The sequence below is a fragment of the Cheilinus undulatus genome, linkage group 10, assembly GCF_018320785.1.
Source record: "Cheilinus undulatus linkage group 10, ASM1832078v1, whole genome shotgun sequence".
In the NCBI taxonomy this organism is placed as follows: domain Eukaryota; kingdom Metazoa; phylum Chordata; class Actinopteri; order Labriformes; family Labridae; genus Cheilinus; species Cheilinus undulatus.
In genome coordinates this window covers 21864130-21886739 of record NC_054874.1, presented here as the reverse complement: position 1 = coordinate 21886739, position 22610 = coordinate 21864130, and the positions used below count along the sequence as shown (strand labels likewise).

Here is a 22610-nt window from a genome sequence, read left to right as displayed (position 1 = left end):
CATTCCTCAGAGATTTTGGTCCATACTGAAGTGATAGCATCATGCAGTTGCTGCAGATTTGTCGGTTGCAGATCCATGATGCAAATCTCCAGTACCATCACATCCCAAAGGTTCTCTATTGGATTGAGATCTGGCAACTATGGAGGCCACTGGAATACAGTGAACTCATTTTCATGTTCAAGAAATCAGTTTGAGATGATTTGAGCTTTGTGACATGGTGCATTATCCTGCTGGAAGTAGCAATCAGAAGATGGGTTCACTATGATCATAAAGAGATGGACATGGTCTACTACAATACTCAAGTAGACTGTGGCATTTAAACCATGCTCAATTGGTACTGTAGAGGCCCAAAGTTTTCAAAGAAAATAATCCCCAGACCATGACACCACCACCCTGAACTGTTGTCACAAGGAATGTTGTTCACGCCAAATTCTGACCCTACAATCTGACCATCTGAATGCCGCAGCTGTAGCCTAATTGAGACTTATCAGACCAGGCAACGTTTTACCAGTCTTCTGTTGTCCAATTTTGGTAGACTCTGTTTCCTGTTCTTAGCTGACAGGAGTGGCATCTGGAGTGGTCTTTTTGAAAGTGTAGTGATCTTACTCAATGTATGTGGATATTTTCTTATGTGAATTGCAGCGTAGTGGTCCATTTAGAGCTGTAGAGTACTATTTTTCCACCCTTCCCATTCATTCATAATGGCTGTGCCCCACTTACCAAATCCCAATGGACATTTTGGATCAGGTGATTGTAGGCAACCTGTAACTGAAAACTCCATATATGGAAATGATGAGTGTGAAAGCACATTAACATATATATAACACACATGCACTCTTTGCCACTCTCCCATAAATCTTTGACTTGTGAAGAACCCAGGCAACAGCTTGTAACTCCTTTAGTAGTCATAGGTGTCTTGGTGGCCTCTCTTACAAGTCTCCTTCGTGAACAGTCTCTCAGTTTGTGAGGACGGCAGATTTACACATGTGCCATAAGCCCTCCATTTCTTGGAGATGGATTTAACTGAACTTCAAGGGATGTTCAATGCCTTGGATTTTTTTTTGTATCCATCCTGTGACTTGTACTTTTCAAAAACTTTTTCTCTGAGTTGCTTGGAGTGTTCTTTTGTCTTCATAGTGTAATGGTAGGTAGGAATGCTGATTTACCAGTGACTAAACCTTCCAGATATAGGTGACTTTATACTGCAATCACTTGAGACAAATTCATTGCACCCCATTTCGCTAATTGTGAGATGCGTAGAGCCAATTGGCAGGACTTCTGTTTAATTAGATCAGTGAATTTAAAAGGGGTGGATATTTATGCAGTCACTTATTTTGCATGACATATTTTTATTTAATTGACATCACTTTGTAGAAGCCTGTTTTCCCTTTGACATTAAAGAGTTTTTTTTGTCTTTTTGTCATAAACCTAAATTATATTGACCATGATTAATTTATAAAATAAATAATAGGGTAAAAAATCCAAGGGGTGAATACTTTTAATAAGCACTGTATATTTGAAATAGAAGTTTGAAAATAACTAAGACTTACCCTTTGTGACTCAGGTGTGCTGTCCTGTACTCCTACAAACCACGGCGGCCTGAAGAGCTGGAGCTGAGGAAAGGAGAGATGGTGGGAGTGTACGGAAAGTTCAAAGAAGGCTGGCTGCGTGGGCTATCGCTCAGAACGGGCAAAGTGGGCATCCTGCCCAGCAACTACATCTCGCCTGTGCTCAGGTGAGAGGCTGTGATCCCTGACTGTAAAGAGTGGGAGCTAATGACAATGTGATTCAATGTGGGCAGGACAGCATGGCATGCATCATGCACAATTTTAAATGTTTTTGATCTAAGATGCAAACTATCAAAAGCTTTATAGGGAAGGAACTTCAGTTTGTGCTAAAGAGTGTCATTGCCTTACTGCAGAACTTCGGCCAGACTCCTGGAGAACAAAGCAGCTAATTCGTCCTCGCAGTACAACACAGCAGCTGGAAAGAAACCAACAGCTGCCAAGAATCCTGCTGTGGTCCTTGCTCTTGATAGGGTAAACGGTGATGGAATGATACACTCAACAGGGCAGGTCCCATCTGTGCCAAATGGAGCACAGCATGCAATGTCATCTACAGGGGCTGGAAAACCATTTCTGTATGGGGGCTCACAAGGCTGGGAGACAGTGAGACGCATCTTTAACCCCCACAGAGGTGAGAGTTAAACATCTATAATCAAACAGTTTGATTAAATTAGATTTGCATCATTCAAGAATATGATTTAAATGTCTTTTCAGGATCAAACTATTTCTCCCAAGTGTCCAATATGAACGTCCCGTCCAACTCGCAACACTTTGCACAAGTTCAGGCATCCGGCTACTCACCTGCCCTACAGAGGAAGAAAAACAGTGGGATCCTATCCAAATCCAGCAGACCATTGGGCTGGATGACTGAGCCAGCAGCGCCCTCTGCTGCTGCAGGCTTTAAGGACAGAGACTTCACTGCTTCACATGAGGCAACATTTCAGCATGACAGACAGCCGTCCAGTAGGCCTCAATCGATACTAGTCAGACCTGACTCACACAAGAACAATTCAGACAAGGTAAGGTTACAAGGAACAGCAGCATCAGCTTGCATTTGTTTGATTTTGCCTGTGTCTAACTGTTAATGTTTTATTTCCCAAGCCTGCAAAGTCAGTGCGGTTCCTCACAGATGAAGACTCCCCTCCCACAAGACCTCGGACTTCTTCCTGGTCGTCAGGAAGTCAAGTTCCCTCCAACATCCGTCCTGGCCCCCCTCCATTAGAAGTGTGGGCCCCCTCACTCACCCTGGGAAGAGATGGACCAGGGATCATTCTCAAAGAAGGAAAAATCCCTATTCTTAGGAAAGGCCTTGAAGCAACTATGTCAGATTTAAACTCTAACCCACAGAAATCAACACTGTCCCAGCCATCTCTTCCTGCTGTGTCAGCTCAGTTCAGTCCTAGCAGGTAAATTTTAATATTTTTGTTTCAAAATAAAGATAGCATTGATTACAATTTTACTTTAACAGTTTTATTTATTTTAGAGGCTGGATAGAAAACCTCTGGTATTTTCTCCTTCTTTATTTCAGACACAGAGTGGCCACAACACATTTAGCCCAGACAGACTCAGAGCTCAGTCTGCTTCAAGGGGAGCTGGTCCTTGTCCACAGACCTCGGCCCGATGGACGGGTTTTGGTGACTCAGGAGAGCAGTGGGCAGACGGGCTTATTCCACTGCAGTGTTCTTCAAGCCCTGGAGAGGCTCAGCTGATTTAAAACTGCTTTAGTACTGTATATTTCTATATTCCATGTCTTCAAACTGCCAAAATGACTTGACTGACCTGCTGAACAACAAGACATGTGTAGAGGTCCAAAGGTTAATACTGCCCAATGACAATCTTATGAAGGATATGCTTATTTTTTTCCTGATTACATACAGTATGAGAGCGTGATAACATTCTACAGAGATATATTGTGTACTTCCAACATATGTGCATGTTTGTTACACATGTACGATAATAAGATTTTGCACAAAAACCCACCTAATGACTGTTCCTTCTTGAATACCCATGTTACACGCAATGGTTAGTGCCTTTGTCAAAACCCACAAAGAAGACCAACTATATTTAAATATATTTAGAGAAATTATGAATTTAAATATCTGTACTGCTTATGTGGTAATAAACTATACTTCCAGAACATTGGTCCTTTGGTGTTTTACTTCAGACGTGACCAGTAATCCTTGAATGATAAAAATAGTAGCTTACTTTTATGCTACGTCACTGGAGATTTTTTCTTAAAAACAGAAGCTTAGTGATTTTAAACTTCAACTTCAAACAAAACTATAAAAGTAAATAAAGAAAATGTATGTATTTTACCATCTTTTAGCATTATCTTTTTGGGTTACTGTGCAATCCACATGTAAAATTTTACTCTGCATCATGTGGCTAAAGCATGGCTGGATTACCTAAAGGTTTGATTGTCCACAGTGTATAAAACTGGGAAAATGAACCAGGAAACGCTTTTAAAAAACAGTGTTAGTTAATAAAATGAGCTTAAGTTGGACTCTCTTTTTTTGTGTCTTGAAATAACTCACTAATGGAGAATTTAAATAAGCTGAACAGTGTTTTGCAATGCTTCATTATTGTTTGGCACCAACAGAGACATTTTTGATATGAATGGTTTAATTTGGTAATTAAATAGTTAAATAGTATAGTAAATCAATAAATAGAAAAATAGTTTGATGCTGTGAGCAAGCCCATTAACTATTGAGTCAGTTCTGTCTGATTGTGTGTAGCCATGGTACAACTTGAATAAAAATCAGGATGCTGGATATGAGTTGTGACCTTTTCCTCAGTCAGCTCCAGTAGCTGATCTGAGCTTAGTCAAGGTGATGAATGTTTGCCTGGAGATTAGCACTAGTGTCACTGACCCGACATGCTTGTGATGATATCTTGATAAAGTTCACTCACAGGACTGTTTCTGTGGGTTGGCCTGAATGTTAGTAAATTAAGGTGAAGGCAGGGGTGTAGCTGGGGATTTAGGGCCCCTAGAAAGAAGATTACACAGGGCGCCCCTTGACCAGCTAGCCGAGCCACAAATGTTGCCTCATTTTTACAGATATCACTGCATTTTAATGTATTTTGAACCATTATTTCCCCATTTATGAGCAATATTTTTTACTATATTTACTTGTATTTTTTTGCAGTGCTAGACCACACCATTTGGACATTTTAAGGGAGGAGCAAGGGCCCCAAGTATTGTATTTTACTCTATTTGATACACATTTCAGTCTGTTGACCAATTCATTTAGTCACTTTTGATTCAATAATGACACTAAATGCTAAGAAAAGTAAATAAAATCACTTTTTATTTAGGGCTTCTCAAGGGCCCCTTCCTACTGTGGGCCTGGCTAGTCAGTACTCTTTTTTTCCCCCCTGCTACACCCCTGGATGAAGCCACTCCTTTGAAATAACTTCAGATAGTCCTTCATAATGTTTTTAATTGCCTATCATCCCCAGACTCATGTGAAACTCTTTCTTGTTGTAAAAAGCTATCAGTGCTTTATGTAGCTATAATAGCTTTTGTAAACTTGGCCAGGCTTTAGTCTGGCAGAGGAATGTTGTAATGAGTACAGAGCAAAGACTGGGGAGTGGGCCCAAGGCCCATCAGCAGGTTAACCCGACAATGGCCAACAAGTGCATTTACTTTTTTACCCACACTGCAATGATTCAGATTAACTTATTTGCACAATAAACATCAGCCATATACTACCCTCTGCCTATAAGAATGATAAAGACAATGGTGTTATAAAGAAAATTGCCACACTACTTGCAGACAAACGAAGATATAAGAAGACGCAAATAAAGATCCCACCACCACGTTCCTGTATAACGCATGCGCAGTCAGGCCGACCTGACAGCAAGCTTTCGGATGTGAGCCTTTGATGTTATGGGCACATCGCTGGCATTTAAATTCTTCGGCTAACCTAGACCCAAATGCGCAAAACCCCACATTTTACTGTCATTGTACTTCTACTTTAGTGGCCGTTCTGCGTCGACACTATGCCGGTAAGTCGCCACGCCTGTTTGCATTTTTTTGTTTTGTTTGCAAAGGGGTTCCTCCCTTCCTCCGACCTCACTGATGTGATGCTAACCGACTAGCACCGTTAGCTTAACAGTTTCCGTTTGTGTACGTTAAGAGGAAATAATTTTCTCTTCCAAAATTGGGTTGCATAAAGTAATTACAAATCCACAGTCATGGCAGTAACACTGTGGCATTTTAGCAAAATATATTTACCAAAGTTAGCTGTTGCTCATTTTATGTGCTAGTATGTAGGCCAACGTAATCGTTAACGGTAATAACGTTAGCGTATGCCTGCAACCAGGGGCAGTGCAGATACCTTAATGTTATAAGCTTTTGGAATTTTGACGAGTCATTTAACTAGCTAGGTGCTCGCTGAATGCCAGGTAATATTTCCGTCGCCAGTGTAAATGTCGCTATTCTCCCGTTGGTTGACTGAGATTGTAGATTTGACCACGAACTAACCCTGTGTAACAGCTTATTATGGTCATTTTTACAGAGTAATAAGCTTGAGAAACCAGACAAGCAGGAGGCCAATGATAATGTTAAGGTTGTGGTGAGATGTCGGCCCCTCAACCAGAAAGAGAAGGTGATGGGGCACAAACAGGCCGTGATTGTGGATGAGATCCGTGGAACCATTACAGTGAACAAGTTGGAGACCCCCCAAGAACCCCCAAAGACGTTCACATTTGACACCGTGTTTGGACCAGACAGCAAACAGCTGGATGTCTACAACCTCACAGCCCGCCCAATCATTGACTCAGTATTAGAGGGATACAATGGTAAATGATTGACCTACTCACGATTACTATTAAACATTAGAATTCCAGTAAAATGCTGCATCATTAGTGTGGTGACTTCTCCACCTGCATCTAACATTTTTTCATACCAACAGTTAAAGATGCATTTTCCAAGCTCTTTTCAATTACTTTGCTTTTTTTTTTTTTTTTTTTTTGCAAAACTTAAATATAATAGATAATTGTGCTTATTCCTGCGTAACCTTATACACATACTGGCATTGATGGATGGTGGGTTTATGCTCTTCTGTCCATTTTAGGAACCATTTTTGCATATGGGCAAACTGGCACAGGAAAAACCTTCACCATGGAGGGTATGAGGGCAGTGCCAGAGCTTAGGGGGATAATCCCAAACTCTTTTGCTCATATTTTTGGTCACATTGCCAAAGCAGAGGGTGACACAAGGTAAGAAAGCCATTAGTTAGAAAAAAATATAACAAAAAGTGATTGTTTTCCTTCTTTACACATGAACCTTGTCCCTCTTTTATGAACTGAAAAAATATTTAGGCTCTTTGATAATTCAGGAGTATTCACACCTGACCTTAAGCAGCCCTTTTGGACAAAATAGAGATTTAGAAATTTATCACTGAGCTATTTTGGTCGCAATAGGGAAACATAAGTTTGATCTTAATATAATACCTGGAGTCATTTCGAATTATGCCCATATGACCCTGTATGACTTGATCATTACCCTGCAATTAAATACACTGCTAATATAAAGGGTCTCATGAAGATTGTCAAACTTGTAAATAACAAGAAATTGTAGGAATGGTCATGCATTTCTGCTTTAACTGAGTTGATTAAGCTTGTACTCATTTTTGAAAATGTTAATATTCCCATAAGTTTACTTACATGTGGCGATTTGTTTGTTATTGGGGTTTTATTAACAGGTTTAATGACTAATTTATGCAGATAGACAAATGTTATAACTGATTTTCAGTTTTACATTGATTTTAATATGTGAATACACTTGTTAACTTTTACAGATTTTTAGTTCGTGTTTCATACCTTGAGATTTACAATGAGGAAGTTCGAGACTTACTGGGAAAGGACCAGATGCAGCGACTGGAGGTAAAGAAGTATTTAAGTTTGATATTCAAGCTTGATATTTAAGTACGTTCAAACTTGGATTTCTATGATTAATACAGGGCACTAGAGAAATGATTTTAGAGGAGAACATGTGGAAAATGGCTCAACAGATTTTTTTTTCCCTCATTGATTAAGTTTTATATTTCTATTTTAGGTGAAAGAAAGGCCAGATGTTGGTGTTTATATCAAAGACCTCTCTGGTTATGTTGTGAACAATGCTGACGACATGGACAGAATTATGACATTGGGGCACAAGAACCGTAAGTAAAATCACCAGCAGCATTGAAAAGGAAGTAGACACTCAGTATTGAGCCTTTCACTTTATTTTTCACTGATACCAGTCTATCTATTTGGTCTGTGTGTGGTGACACCACTTATATCAGATTAAAGAAGTGATTTCCTTGCATAAAACGGAAATAGATGAGCATGAGAGAGGCTTAAGCAATATTGCAGCCTTGTGTTATACACAATGTTATGTGTGTTCAACATATTGATGTGCGCAAAATTCTGTTAATTCTTTATTTCAATGAAATGCCTACAAATATTAAGCAAACCCCATTTTAAATAATAATAATAATAATAATATACAGAAAGTCCAATAGAAATTTACAAGCTACTAAAAATGTATGATTAAAAATCAAAGTTTTTTCTTCTTTTTTGTGTCAAAATGCATGCATTATAATTATAGTCATTCAGTCGGTTCTGATCAGTGTTAATTTTGACAACTATTTCGAATTTTAGTCTAGTTTTAGTATTTAGATTAAATGCCTTTTAGTTTTAGTCAATTTTGAGTCATTTCTAACTTTTATAGCTCTAATCTAGTTTTAGTCAACGAAAACTCTGAACATTTAAGTCGAGTTTTAGTCCTTAAAAAGTCCTCCAATTTTAGTCTTTATTTGTAGTCCAAGCATTTTTTCTCTTGCCTAAATCTGGTACCAAATCATGGTGGTGTGTTCTATGCACCCTGCCAAACCTGGGGTCAGTGCTTTCTACAGCTTAGTGGCAGAATAGCTACAGATGCATTGTATTGTTGACAAATTCAACCACAGTTGAGAAATATCATGAATTCTGAATGCCTGACAAAAACTAAATTACCAACAACTAAATTACATTTTAATGTAGTGTTTGTCATCTAGACAAAAACTAAACTTACTTTTAGTCAGTGTTAGTCATCAAATATCTATTTTTGGCTAGTCTTAGTCTAGTCTTTCTCCTGGAAAAAGGCTGTCCACAAACATTTTGAGTCATAGTTTTAGTCGACAATATTAACACTGTTTCTTAGGGCTGGATATTGTTGAGAACCTCACGATTCAATTCGATTTCAAGTCTTTAGGTTGCGATTCGATATCGATTCGATTTGATATTGATTTAAATGCTTCAGTGTCGATTCAGTAAGAAGTAGAAACACATAAATGACCTGTTGACAATTTTTAAATAATTATTTTCATGCCCATGTGAACATATTTGGTAAGTGACCTCACATTTTTGAGCAATAAAACATCTGAAAATCAAAATTTTGCACAATAATAACTTATTTGTGCATATGGAGTACAAAAGTAAAGAACATGACAGTTCTGTATAAACACTGAAAAGTAAAGTGCATGTAAACTTAAATAATATTTCTTTCCTCTTGGACATTGTGATACACCTCACATAACATGTTTATGGTCGGTTGTTGTTTGGTCGAGTGCGGCCTCCGTCCATACAACGCGAATGACACGCACAGCGACTCCCACTGGCCAGGAGGTGAATCGATTCAGAGGATTTGCTGAATTGATATTGAACTTGGGGGGGGGGGTTGCGATGCATTGATTAATCAATATTTTTACCCACTCCTACTGTTTCTGATGTTATTTCTTGCGTCTGTTTCCTCTTCAGGTTCTGTTGGTGCCACAAACATGAATGAGCACAGCTCCCGTTCTCACGCTATCTTCACCATCACAATTGAGTGCAGTGAGAAAGGTGTTGATGGAAACCAGCATGTGCGAATGGGAAAACTTCACTTGGTGGATCTTGCCGTAAGTATTAGAGTTCAGAAGTTCTGGGCCAAAAATAAAATATTTCCAGGAAAGTTCGATCCCACAGATAAAAATTCTGCATGTGCCTTATCACCTATAATGATCACTTGTAATCTGTTTCTGCAGGGTTCAGAGAGACAGGGTAAGACTGGAGCAACAGGTCAGCGTCTAAAGGAGGCAACAAAAATCAACCTCTCTCTCTCCACACTGGGTAATGTCATTTCTGCTCTGGTGGATGGTAAGAGCACTCATGTGCCCTACAGGAACTCTAAACTGACTCGTCTGCTGCAGGATTCACTCGGGGGAAACTCCAAGACCATGATGGTAGAGTTGAAGTCTGTTAATAGGTTACATATTAAACTCTCTTTATTAAATAAAACCCTCTCTTAGGCAACAAATGCTTTGTTTCTGAGGGCAATAAATGTGCAAACACCCTTTTTCCTGTAAATTCCATGCAGATGCCATATTCACCATTGACATGTAGTCATTGCCTTACCTTTTTGACAACATGTCTCTCCAACAGTGTGCAAATATAGGCCCTGCAGACTATAACTATGATGAGACCATCAGTACCCTGCGCTACGCTAATAGGGCCAAAAACATCAAGAACAAAGCCAGGATCAATGAGGATCCCAAGGATGCTCTGTTGCGGCAGTTTCAGAAGGAGATTGAGGAGCTTAAGAAGAAGCTGGTGGAAGGTAGGGTGCCAGGCAGTATTCTTTAATTAATCCAATATTTAGATCTCAAGGAATCAGTGAGAGCATGCCCTCATTTTCAATGATGTCAAGATTACAACTAATGAGATAAAAAGCACAATAGGATAAAAACAAAGCACAAGATTAAAAAATGGTAATAACATGATTAAACATAGTCTCCTACAAAGGCAGAGTAATATAAGGTCATAATTTTGAATTGACTGGTGGGAACAAATGTGTGTTGTAAAGTGTTTCATGAGAATGCAACAGGAAAGCTGAGAAGAATTTTTTTTCCAAATAAAGTGTAAGTCCATGGAACAGTATGAAATGGATTTGTATTATAATGATGTAAACTCATAAGACCAGGTCTTGTCTTTTTAAAATGTTTTTTTTTCTCTCTCTCGTGATTATTAGGTGAAGAAATCTCTGGCTCAGAGGGCAGCGGATCAGATGAGATGGATGAAGGAGAAGATGAGGGAGGCGAGGCAGGAGAAGGTCGTAGGAGAAGAAGAGGTAAGGATTGTGTATCGCATGGTGCATTTTAGCATATTGCAGCTTTTGCAAGGTTTTTTTCAAGCAGTCTTTTAAAATGCTGGTTCAGTAAATAGATGAATATACATCCGTTTGATTTGCATGTTGGTTTGATCTGTTATCAGTATGTAAATTGTATTGAGTCAGCATTCAATTCCACGAGTTGGGTTTGCTTTGAAGAGGACATTTGAAAGTGTCAACTCTGTGCTAGCAAGTTAGTATAATTATTACAGTCGTTAGGTAGGAGTTCCCCTTGTATTCTCACCTTTTTTTCCTCTGCTCCTTTGGGGAAATAACTATTCAATACCACTGAAGAAGTGTCACTAGTTCAAACTTTGTTGCATAATTACATGTTCATGGGGGGTTTCCACTGGCGTCTCTTGGTATGTTTTCTTAACATCCGTGTTGTATTTCCAAGTTCTTCATTACGAGGTCACTCTGAATCAGTAACAAACAAAATATCAACTCTAATATGAGTATGCAGCTGTATTGGGAATTTGCATGCTGGGTCCACAGCTCTCTGATTTTTTTAGAAAGAAACTATTTTAGGTCTTGAGCAAGCTTGTAGAGGTCTCCATTTCTTCCTTAACTTGTCTTCCACAGCGGGCTTTAGCTGGAGTGTTGCTTCCTCTTTTTCTTCTCCAGACAGTTGCAGTAGCAGCAGCAATAATTCAGAGTTTGCCTGCTCCTCCTCAGTGTCACCTTTCACTGAGGACAAACCTCAGAATAGTGAGTCAGAGCAGCAGTCTGCTCCACCAACCCACCTGCCTGCAAACTGAAGCCCTTTTCACACATTGAACCAGTCACTTGGTATTTTAAGACTTCATTGAATGGCAGGATGTGAGTTGTTTATACTTAGCTCCTCTATACAAAAACAGTTATGTTACACTAATCCCTTGCAATCAATCTACAGGTTTATCTCTTTGAGGGAGTTATTAAAAATGATAGATGACTACTCATACAGCCTGTGTAAATTATATAAGCCTAGTTTCTGTTCATTGGCTATTTAGCTTCATCACATTTTATTCCACTAGGTTTGACAACCTTGCCCCACTGCACATAAGTATCTCCAGCAGCTATCAGAGTTATGTTCCATCAAATATGACACTGAATTCTGCAGTTTACTTAACTTCCAGTTACTTCACACAGTGTATCATTTGACAGATTGGTATAGTTACAGGCTGAAAAAATATTCCTCAGTCCCAGATGTTTTTTGTGCATGCTTTTCGTTGGTGTTAGATTTCTTTGGCATGAGTGAAAGCTGAAAATCTTCTTAGGGGGATTTCCTGATGACATAATGTCTCAACTGTAGCTTATAGTATTTCCATTTTGAAGTGTAAACTTTTTGATCACAAGTTTTTTTTTCATATTTGTGCTCATGACAAAAGTTTGTTAAACAGACTCCACACAAAGAACCCGGTGAAAAAAATGTATCGTTCTTTTTTTTTGAAACACCAAATATTAACATTTTCATTTATTATATTTTGGGATTTTAGTTAGTCTTTCTCAAACTTGAGTATGCCGCGGCCCAGTTTGAGATCTGAAAGTCTTAACAACCATAACATGAGACTCAAATAATTACCTTTTTATTATCAGTTTTTTGTGACATAAACAGCGAGATTCAATACATATGTTTGGCTTTCAGATATTTTTACATTTCTAGAAAAAGTGTGGGGACATGATAAACAATTAACGGTCCACCGCCATATATTTTGTTTTTAACCAGGCATCTGCAAAGACACTTAAATTTCCTTTTCAAATATTTATCTCTGTAAATGTACCTCGTGGCCCAGGAAACTCTTCCCTAGTGGCATTGATGTCGCTGAAGACACAGACAAATTCTTAACACTGGGAAGGGAGTTGCTTAGTAGAGAGGTCATGAGAGTGTCACCAGTTAATCCAACACCAATTAAACTGAGACACTGGTTGAATACATCTGACAAAAAAAAAAGACAAGAAAGGTGACATGAGCTAAAAGTTCTGGCTTTGATTTGTTACTTCATTTAAAATTCGATTCAATAATAATTATTACTATTTTAATTTCTATGATTTTTAGTAAATGTAAATTTAGGAAGCACTGTTTTAGTTAAACAAAGACAAAATGTGATTACAGGAAATTGCACAGGCAAAAAAATGGGTGTTCAAAGTAGTGGTGGAAAGGATCACAAACCCCACAGTTAGCTTTGAGCACAGTTCTGCTAGGGATCAGATTGGATTTTTGGATTGGCCTGAAATGACTCCCTGTGATCTCCATTGTGCCTTTTTCACTGAGACCCTTCACAGGGGTTTATCAGCAGTACATTTATTTTACACATTCTAAATTCTCCATTGATTAGTGCTTCACATGTGGCACAAACAATAGGACGTAGATCTGGATGATCAGCTTTGATCTTTTTCACCAAGAGCAGAAGGACTTGGTAATGTTACATGGTCAGATGTTAACAGGTGTCGTGGCATTTCAACCATTAAACGGCAAGAAAAAAAATGAAGGAATGTGCATTTTAGATAGATCTACTTTACCATTCTAGTAGTTAAAGTTAAAATACACAAGCTCTCAGAAGATTTTCTTGTATTTAAAAAGAAATGTCATAGTAATGCTATATTAATTTTTTTTCAAATATGAGTTTCTGACTGAATGGAGAACAGTGGATGTGTGAAAGGGGCTTTAGACTTCCCCTGGTCTCTGCGATCTTGTAAGCTCACAGTCACAGAAACCCCCAGCCACTGCCACTTACCACTAATTTTCATGTTTTCACAAATACTGTATGGACTGACATGAAAATAACAGCATAGATTCCTGGTTTATAAGGAATGATGAGGATGTTTCTAGACATCCCTGAATTTAAATGAGACTGCTGCACTTTGAAGTGATCCTTTGAAAGGATTGACACTATTTGCATTAATCAATCTGAATTTTCCCTTCTCTTTCCATGCACGGCCTAAATTACTGATCTGATGAAATAGATTGTTTCTGCATGACAAAATTTTATATCCTTGGTTTCAGATTACACTTTGGCCAGGCTTTATTTATAATCTTTAACTCCTTCCTATCCCTCAAGAGGTGCAATCTGCCCACATCATGTGCCATATCATGCTTTATTTTTGTGAATAGACATTATTTGTTTACTTTTTTCACCTCTTGTCTGTTCACTGCCTCTGTATCTATGGCATTTTGTTATCATTACTGCTAACACTGTTGTTTGATCTGTCTTTCTCCCACTCCCTGTCCTGAATGTGTCGTTCCACTCTGTAGAGTCATAAGACTTTCCAGATCACTCTGTAACGTGTTGCTCTTTGTCTCTCTTTCCTTCTCCTCGTGGTGCAAATACTGCCTGTCTGGCTTGCAATACATCTTTTAAATCAAGAAGAAAGAGGTTGGTGTTAGAGTATAAAAAGTTCTACTGTCCCGTAGCAATAGCATCTCTACAAAAATTACACAGACGGCTGCCGTGTTTTTCAGTAGCTGTTTCACCAAATGACTAATCTAGTAACTTGTTGATTGTTGTTAAGCATTTTCTGTCTTTACTCGTGTGTTTGTCATTCATCGCTCTTATGTGTCTGATTTCATATCCACCATGTTATTAAAGATATTATTAAAGATATGTATCAGATATTATATAGTTATATTATTTATATATTATTATGTAGTTATATTAGATATTATATAGTTTATTTTCAGATTTGCTCATGCTAACTTATTTAGTACTCTGCTTTAGCAAGCCATAACTTTTTGTACTGCAGAATTTCACTTGCTTTGGCATCAGGACTAAGTTCTACAAAAATAACTAAATATGATTCTTGTACACAGATTGTGGACACAAACAGCACAAAGTAAATAAATATGCTGATTACAGTATAGATATACTAATAATTAGTGCATCCTAATCTATAGAATGGCGCTTATTGGAATAGAAAGAAATATCTGTAACATCTTAATCAACCTGTCAGTTAAATAGATGGTTCCCTGTGTTTCTTTGAAGGGAGGAAGAAGGTTTCTCCAGACAAGATGGTGGAGATGCAGGCAAAGATTGAAGAGGAAAGAAAGGCCTTGGAAGCCAAGCTGGACATGGAAGAGGAGGAGAGGAACAAGGCAAGAGCAGAGCTGGAGAAAAGAGAGAAGGACCTTCTGAAAGCCCAGTAAGTGCACTGAATAAAAATATCACTACTGTTTAAATGCTAAAAACCTGTCTTAGTGAATTGTACAGGGATGTGGTAATGCTTATCTTTCTCTAAACTTGTAGGCAAGAGCATCAACTTCTGCTAGAGAAGTTATCAGCTTTGGAGAAGAAGGTGATTGTAGGTGGTGTGGACCTCCTGGCCAAGGCTGAGGAGCAGGAGAAGCTTTTGCAGGAGTCCAACAACGAACTGGAAGAGCGCCGCAGGAGGGCAGAGCAGTTGCGGAAGGAGTTGGAGGAAAAGGAGGTTAGGATAGATGACAGCAAACATGGTATCCCTTTAATAACATCACTCCTAAATCAGTCCACCTTCCAAATACTTTACTAAGAGGTTTAGATGATGTGAAGTCATGCTTGTCAATAAAAACAGGGTGATCACAGTGCACCTATGTAAATATCTGAGGAACATAGAAGGTTTTTTGTTGTTGTAAAAGCTGTAATTCCCTCCTCAGCCATGTGAACTCCTAGCATTACGAAAAAATCTGTTCACTGGAATTTTAACTCATTTATCTATACATTTTGCCATGATAAAGAAGATAAAAATGTTGGGAAATATTTACCCCCAGAGCTGATTTATCTGTTAGTCATGTTGAAATTAAATTTTTGTGTTTGCTAAATGACTCTTCTAAAACACTTGATTGATTTGTACTTAAATCAATAAATGTGACAGTTTGTTGTTGATTTAGCCTTGAGGGAACTTTTTTTTGGTGGGGGGTAATTATGGACAATGGACTTGAAAATGTTTTTTTTTTAATGGTCTCTTAAAAATCATTTTTTGTTTTCTTGAACTTAGTGATAATTCCTCTAAAACTGGATGTACTAAGAATGGGAACTGATACCAATAGCATATCTACTGTATAAGCAGCTTATCGTGATCAAAATCTATGCTACATGAGATGTCTCTCTGAACTTTCCTCTTATACTCATTGTAGTTGGAAATTTTAAACTCTCATTTTGTGTTGAAAAACCAAGCTTACCCACATCCTTTTATTTTGTAGTGATTCACATAAAACATCACAGTTAGACAACAGTTTTCCTTTGCATGAAAAAAAATATATCTTGAACACCTCAACCTGACATTTGACCCAAATACGTTTTTTTCTAGTAATGACCACAGACCACAGCTTTCCTGTTTTCAAAAGAAGCTTACTCTTCATAGTTACTTGACCCTCTCTCTCTTCTAAAACAGCAAGAACGTCTAGACATAGAGGAGAAGTATACTAGCCTGCAGGAGGAAGCTCAAGGAAAGACTAAGAAGCTGAAGAAAGTATGGACCATGCTGATGGCTGCCAAATCAGAAGTGAGCAAAACATTAAAGAGTAACAATGAGTGATCAGATATAAGACTGCCCCTCTCATGGGGGTGCAAAGAAAATCATACAACATTAAAGATAATGTACCTCAAGACTGTTACGATCTAACTTTTAAAATGGTATTAAGTGACAAGTGAATGTCCATGGTTGAAACCTTTTGATTGAACGAATAAATGTGATTCTCTGTTGTTCTGTCTGTCAGATGGCAGATCTGCAGCAAGAGCATCACCGGGAGATTGAAGGACTCCTGGAGAACATCCGCCAGCTAAGCCGAGAGCTGCGACTCCAGATGCTCATCATAGACAATTTTATTCCTCAGGAATACCAGGTGAGTGTGGAAACTGGCATAACTATGTTGATGTGTCCAACCTGTATTGTTCCCTGAAATCAGTTCACACAAAGGAGTAGGGTTGCACGACTTTTGATTCTTAAATGTTTTTTTTTTTTTTAAACAAAAGTTGAGAACAATAACATCTCTGATTATTTATCCATAGCCAATAGCTATGAAACTTAAGAAACTCCACATACTTGACCAAAGTGCTTCTTCAGACAGAGGAGAAAGCCCAGCAACCTAAAAGAGTAAATAGACTGATTTGCATAGTCAGAAAGGAGATGTCAGATGAGGCAGTTAAAACCAGTAGAGATTTGGATTTGGATGAAGAAAAATAATGCCAGTTTGAGGACAAACAAAGACAGATGAAAACAACTCATCTCCTCTGTTCTTTTCTTTTCTCTCCTTTTATCATGAAAATTAGGGATTTGGATAAGGAAGAGTGCTAGCATCAGTCAAGGCACCTCATGGGCACTGCATCCCCTGTCCTCTTGTGAGGCTCTCCCTTTAGACTTTTCTCTGAGCATTAGGCTCGCATAGGTAGTATCAGCACTGTGACTACCTGCAGCTTGAATGTAGGTATGAGGTCTGTTGAAGGTGGTGAAGCTGTTTGGGCTTCTATGGCCATGTTTTGGGAATGTAAGATAAAGGACAGCATATTGGCACGGTGGGTGGTTTATTGGCATGGAGGGGCTATCTTTGCAACGCCAAAACTCACTGTTCATCCCTCTAGAGATGTCTTGGGACTAGCTGAAAGAAACACTGGCAAAGCCCATTGATCTGCAGGTTGACTTATGGGGGACAATACCAAAGGCGCTCAGTAGATTTCTCCACTGAGTGCATGGTATCTTGTGTTTTCTTTACATTATGAAAATCCAGCTCGGTATGCCTGAAAGTGCTCTTAACAGTATTTCAATGTGATGGTAAGTGTTGAGTGACCTCTCCAGTTGGAGCACTGTGTAAGTTGGCAATGGAGAAAAGCAAAGATACCCCATTTTGTGTGCCTTTTCAAACTAGTGCCATAATGAAGATTAAAGAATCCTTACAACCTTACAAAGAAGAAGCAAAAATGAAATGAGATCTGACTGACTTTTAACTTTTTCAACTTCTTTGTTGTAAAAGCTTAATTTTTATTTATATATTTTTTTCATTTATAAAATAATCCAATAAAAGCCTCTGGCAGAGTAACAGCAAATAAAGTGATTATTTGACAGTCAGCAGTATTGAACTAAAAGCATTCAACAAGATCACAGACCAACATGCTTATGATTGTAATACAAAGAACCCCAAGGAGCTGTCTTGTACAGTGCTCACAACCTCTGTTTATTATCCTTGTTTCTTGTTTTGAAGTTTCTCATATTTTCTTGTGCAGGAGATGATAGAAAACTACGTACACTGGAATGAAGACATCGGGGAATGGCAGCTGGTGCGCTTACCTTGTCATGTGCACTCTATAGTTTGTGAATTAATTACTTTGACGAAGGGATGACTCTTTGATGATGGCGTCTTCTCAGTGTTTTCTTATCCTTTGTTTTTTCTCCAGAAATGTGTGGCATACACTGGGAACAACATGAGAAAACAGACTCCAGCCCCTGATAAAAAAGAAAAAGATGTGAGTTCTGTAGTAACATCCACTGTTTTTGAGTCTTATGCTTCGAATATTCCTACACAGTGTATCATTGACTTTACTCTTCTCTTTTGCTTGCCTCCTTTAGCCATTTGAGGTAGATCTGTCACATGTGTATCTGGCCTACACAGAGGAGAGCATGCGGCAGTCTCTAATGAAACTAGAGAGACCCAGAACCTCTAAAAGTGGCAAGAGTGGAAGGCCCAAGACTGGCCGCAGGTAATCTACTTTCTTCACAGGTTACTGTCTCTCCAAAATTCACATCCCTCTGAGCAATATCCACCATGCAGTTTCTCAGAGCTGGTTCTTTTATTTATAGTAACAATTTCAGAAACTTGATTCTGATTGATAACAGATTTATTCTCACACATATTTTAAAGGGTTGTCATCTAGGGTTGCCAACAATTTTCACAACTTTAAACACTTTTCAGTACCACTTGTTTTAAACAACACAATATCTGTTACTTTTGAGCAATAAAAGTACCAACGTTATGAAAGAAAAACACAATATATAGTCATATTTTAAACCCATGGGGTTGATCAGTAGGCAATCTACATTAAAAATAAGTATGAAATGACATGCTATTTTTTAAATTGTTTCCAACATCTCAACACAAACGCAAGGGAGTTGTAGCATTTTCTGTGATTTCTTCCTGACCTCTGCATGCATCTCTGTACTGCTCTCTATCACAAACATGACATCAAGAAGTGTTTTATACACTTCCAGAGTCCATTCAGCTTCTTATAAAGATGCACATGCAAACACGATTGTCTGTTGCAGAGTGTTTAGGAGAAAGATAGCCCCACCCCTGATCGTTTGTCCAAATGCTCTCCCACAATGTGGTGTCAGTATGACTATTCTACCGCTCTCGAATAAGCAAGAGCCTCCTACAAATCAGAACCTCCTTGACCCAGAATCAGGAATATTAGGGCCGTCCACACTGAGAATTCAGGAGTATATGCAAAAGTTTTTGTCATATCAGCGTTTCATCCATATGGAAACGGTGTTTTGGGAAGCCATAAACACAACTTTTTGAAACCGGGTCCCAGAGTGAACAAATCTGAATAGGCTTACCATTTTGTCTCTGTGTGGACAGCCAACCACATCTTTATTGAAAGGATGACTGCATACATAGCATAGCCCCTTTAAGCTGCATGCACGAGTCAAGCCAAAACAACAATGGCAGATTACAAGGTTATGTTCATGTTTTATACGCATGCTCTGTAATCTTCTTCTCTCTTTTGGGGCATATCTGTGGCAGTGTTACAGTGCCACAGGCTTGGCATATATACAACAGCATTTTCAGTGGTTTCAGCAGACATTTCCTTAAATGATCCTGTGCCCACAGGAAACTTTTTCAAAACAAACTGGAAATTTATCGTTTTCGTCTTGTGTACACAAGGCCTAAATCATGTTCGTCTGCCTCCCATGGAACACCTAGATACTACACCGGTTGCATCACCAACTGAAGTGGTATACTTTTACAGCACACAAATATGAACACAACTGCACCAGCGTCTTGTCAGCCAGGTCTTCACTGCAAACAGAGCGTACACCAGGATATGCTGGATGTTAATTGTCTTCCAAATTGTATTTTTCTTCAGAGCTAATGTGAGTTTCTGTCATATCTTGTGTCTGTGGAATCACCGATGTTAAGTTGTGACTACAACCAACAAGTGTGTGGTCTTGCAGTCTGGCCATCATCTATTGTTCATTCAGAGGATTATAATGTAAAATTTGATTTGGACTTCCCTTATGCCTGTGGCCTGTTATGTTTTTAAGACTGGTTAGAGGCTAAATATCAGCTAGTGTGTATCCAGCTTTGAAGTTTTCCACTAAGTTCCACCTGATAGATTAATGACATCTTCACACCCCTGCGAAAACACTGTTACCTTAGAAAGTTAAGAGAAATACAGACTGATAGCAAGATCCCTGCAAACATTGATCCGTGATAATTTATCATCCGTGATAATTTGTGTTTTTCTTTATTATTAACAGAAATTCTAATTTTAGACTGTGTGTAATGACCCTTTCAATAAGCAGGTTCAAAACAACAAATTAAAGTAGTTTTTGGTGTTGGTGTGGAGGTCATTTTTATTTACTTTAATCACATAAAAGTTAAACATTCTGGTGTGATGATGACTCCACAGGAATGACTGAACACACATATCAAACTCCACTAAGTTTGAACAGATATATTCAGAATGTCTTAAAATGTTCACATTTATCTGCATGCAAACTCATATTGATTATTCAGTGGTTTTACTGATATGAAATCAGATAAATGCCACAGTGCCACTCTTGCTACTCTGTGTGATGGTACTGATTAAAACTGCTGGCTGTTTTTAAGGTATCATCAGTGGCAATTTTAACAGTCCACAAAATGTTTTCAGATTGCCCCTCCATTTGACTGTCAGTCCCATTCTTGATAACACCCCTTCTCTGCAGTGCTTTCTAAGTATATAAACGAACAGATAAATGACATGATTGCAAAAAAAGAAAGAAAAGAAAAGAAATAATTAAAATAATGCTCAATTTAGCAGTGACACTAAAAAATGAAGTCTCCTAATGTTTTCCTTCCTCAAAACTTAGCTGAAAGCAGAGAGGGAATGAACTTGAACTTTTTTATACAGGAAATCAAGAATGATCTGATAGAATTTTGATTGTCAAAGAGCAAATATAGCCTCCCCTCTATCTGTTAAATAGTATATCATTGCCACTGATGAGGGAATTTTATTGCATATGTTTTTGTTTTAAATCCAACCAATAGAACAATCCCATCAGGTAAACCTTAGTTGACCATCAAGACCCTGTTATCTGTGCAGTTAGGATAAGTGTTTCCTATCATTCATATGCTCTTCTAAAGAAAACGGAAAGAGTAAGGAGGCGCTCTACGGTATTATGTCCTTTCTGTTAAGTGATTGAGATGCAAGCTTTGTAGGTCTTTTTGTGTCAAGTATTTATTTTAATAAGTGCAAATACCTATGTATCTTAATCCACAGTTGCAACACCCTAGTTGGTTTTCTTAGCTCGCCATACGACTGTTTTAGTACATTTTATTTCTCTAATTTTCAGTGTCACATCAGCTGTCATTGTCCCAGATGACGGTCATGTTCACAACCGTCTCTGCAGACTGTTAGCCCCCATAGTAAATCAGTTAAGCCTCGTCAATTCCTGCTACGAGCAAACAGAAGAGTAATTGGTGGTGCATTTAAGTCTGTTTATAGTAGGGTGATATGCTGTGTTAGCATAATGGTTTTTGCTCTTATCATGCTATATGGTTATTCTGAGAAACACTGAGAGCTCCCTGTAAGTGCTGATAACTTATCACTTACCCATCTCCACACAGGAAAAGATCTGCAAAGCCTGACGCTGTGATCGAATCCCTCCTGCAGTGAAGACGGCAAAGACAAGAGCTTGGTTTCTCTGCATATTTCATGTTACTTTAGGGAAAAAGAAATAAGTCATTAGTCGAGTCTTTAAAATTTGATGTTGAACATTACTTAGAAGATTATCAGAACACACTGTATCCCCGCTGAGGTTTTAAATGTGAAGCAGCTGCACCTACAACATGATACAGAACTCATGGCAAAGATGAACTTTTATTTGTTTTATATTTTTTGGTTTCTTTGAGGTTGTCCAACATTTCTGTGAATCTGGAGCTAGATTGTCACTGGAGCACCTCTAGCATTAAGGAGAAACTTACCTTAAATATATTTCACTTGAAACATCTTTGTCTTTTTTTTAATTTGACCAATGTAACACAGAACGAAGACATGAGCTGGAAATGCATTCATATATCCTTAGATTTGTCAAATGTTTCTAACACACAAAGTATTTCCCAGATAAGGTATTGGCCTTGCTACACGGGAAACTTATTTAATTAAATGGCTGGGCTTACATTAATAAACTATAACTTAAATTTGTTTATGGAAACATTTTCACTTTTTTTTTTCATCAGATAAATCTACTCTGAGCCTAAGCTTCAGCCACCATGATTGTTCTATTAACTACAACATCTCCTTAATGCTGAGGAAAACAAACACTACAATGTAGAGGGAAATATGGAAGGAGACTATTAAGTATCAAGTATGTTATCAAATGTGATTTATGATTATTCCCTGATGCATTGGGGCATGCATGCTTACCCTGATCTTCTGATTGTGTTCAAGTATTTGCTAATAAAATCTTTATTTATTTTCGAATACTGGAACACATTATGTTACTTTAAAATGCACCATACATACTGTATCCCTCAGTAAAATGCACTAGTAGGAGGTTTCTGTGGAGAAAATGTTCTTTTATTTTGTTCTGTAGTGGAGCCTACTGACTTTGATTCTGTATTACATGTTAAATGTTTACATCCACCAGACCCCTGGATATGTTATTTATTAAATTATTTTTTACGTTTAATCTTAACATTCTTTTTGCACTGTTTCATTGACAAA

The 22610-nt window shown here is 38.2% G+C and overlaps 2 protein-coding genes across 3 annotated transcripts in view; both read left to right on the top strand.

Annotated features, from left to right (window-relative positions):
* The window catches only part of sh3rf2 (SH3 domain containing ring finger 2), a 36773-nt gene extending 32924 nt beyond the window's left edge, over positions 1-3849 (top strand). The window contains exons 7-11 of the mRNA XM_041797156.1: positions 1565-1735; positions 1922-2196; positions 2280-2584; positions 2667-2971; positions 3094-3849. Of these exons, the coding sequence (XP_041653090.1) occupies positions 1565-1735; positions 1922-2196; positions 2280-2584; positions 2667-2971; positions 3094-3274 (1237 nt within the window). The 3' untranslated portion in view covers positions 3275-3849. The remainder of the gene's footprint in view (positions 1-1564; positions 1736-1921; positions 2197-2279; positions 2585-2666; positions 2972-3093) is intronic.
* A 1574-nt stretch (positions 3850-5423) lies between these two features.
* On the top strand, positions 5424-22581 carry kif3a (kinesin family member 3A). 2 transcript variants are annotated; one of them, XM_041797157.1, is made up of 18 exons: positions 5424-5573; positions 6086-6368; positions 6644-6788; positions 7370-7454; positions 7627-7732; positions 9351-9490; positions 9617-9814; positions 10014-10188; positions 10600-10698; positions 14082-14090; positions 14697-14853; positions 14958-15138; positions 16081-16191; positions 16406-16531; positions 17907-17960; positions 18078-18146; positions 18250-18380; positions 21512-22581. In XM_041797157.1, exons 1-18 carry the CDS (start codon positions 5568-5570, stop codon positions 21558-21560), a joined length of 2124 nt encoding a protein of 707 aa, XP_041653091.1. In that variant the 5' UTR covers positions 5424-5567; the 3' UTR covers positions 21561-22581. The 2 variants fall into 2 exon arrangements, with proteins under 2 accessions (XP_041653091.1, XP_041653092.1); XM_041797158.1 differs by lacking the exon at positions 14082-14090.
* Positions 22582-22610: the final 29 nt, after the last annotated feature.

What these genes read in the sequence shown, in the direction of transcription:
- kif3a (XM_041797157.1), top strand. An exon ending in AAAGCAGAGGGTGACACAAG is followed by an intron (nt 6,789 to 7,369) that starts GTAAGAAAGCCA and finishes TAACTTTTACAG; the next exon opens with ATTTTTAGTTCGTGTTTCAT. An exon ending in TTATTCCTCAGGAATACCAG is followed by an intron (nt 16,532 to 17,906) that starts GTGAGTGTGGAA and finishes TTTCTTGTGCAG; the next exon opens with GAGATGATAGAAAACTACGT.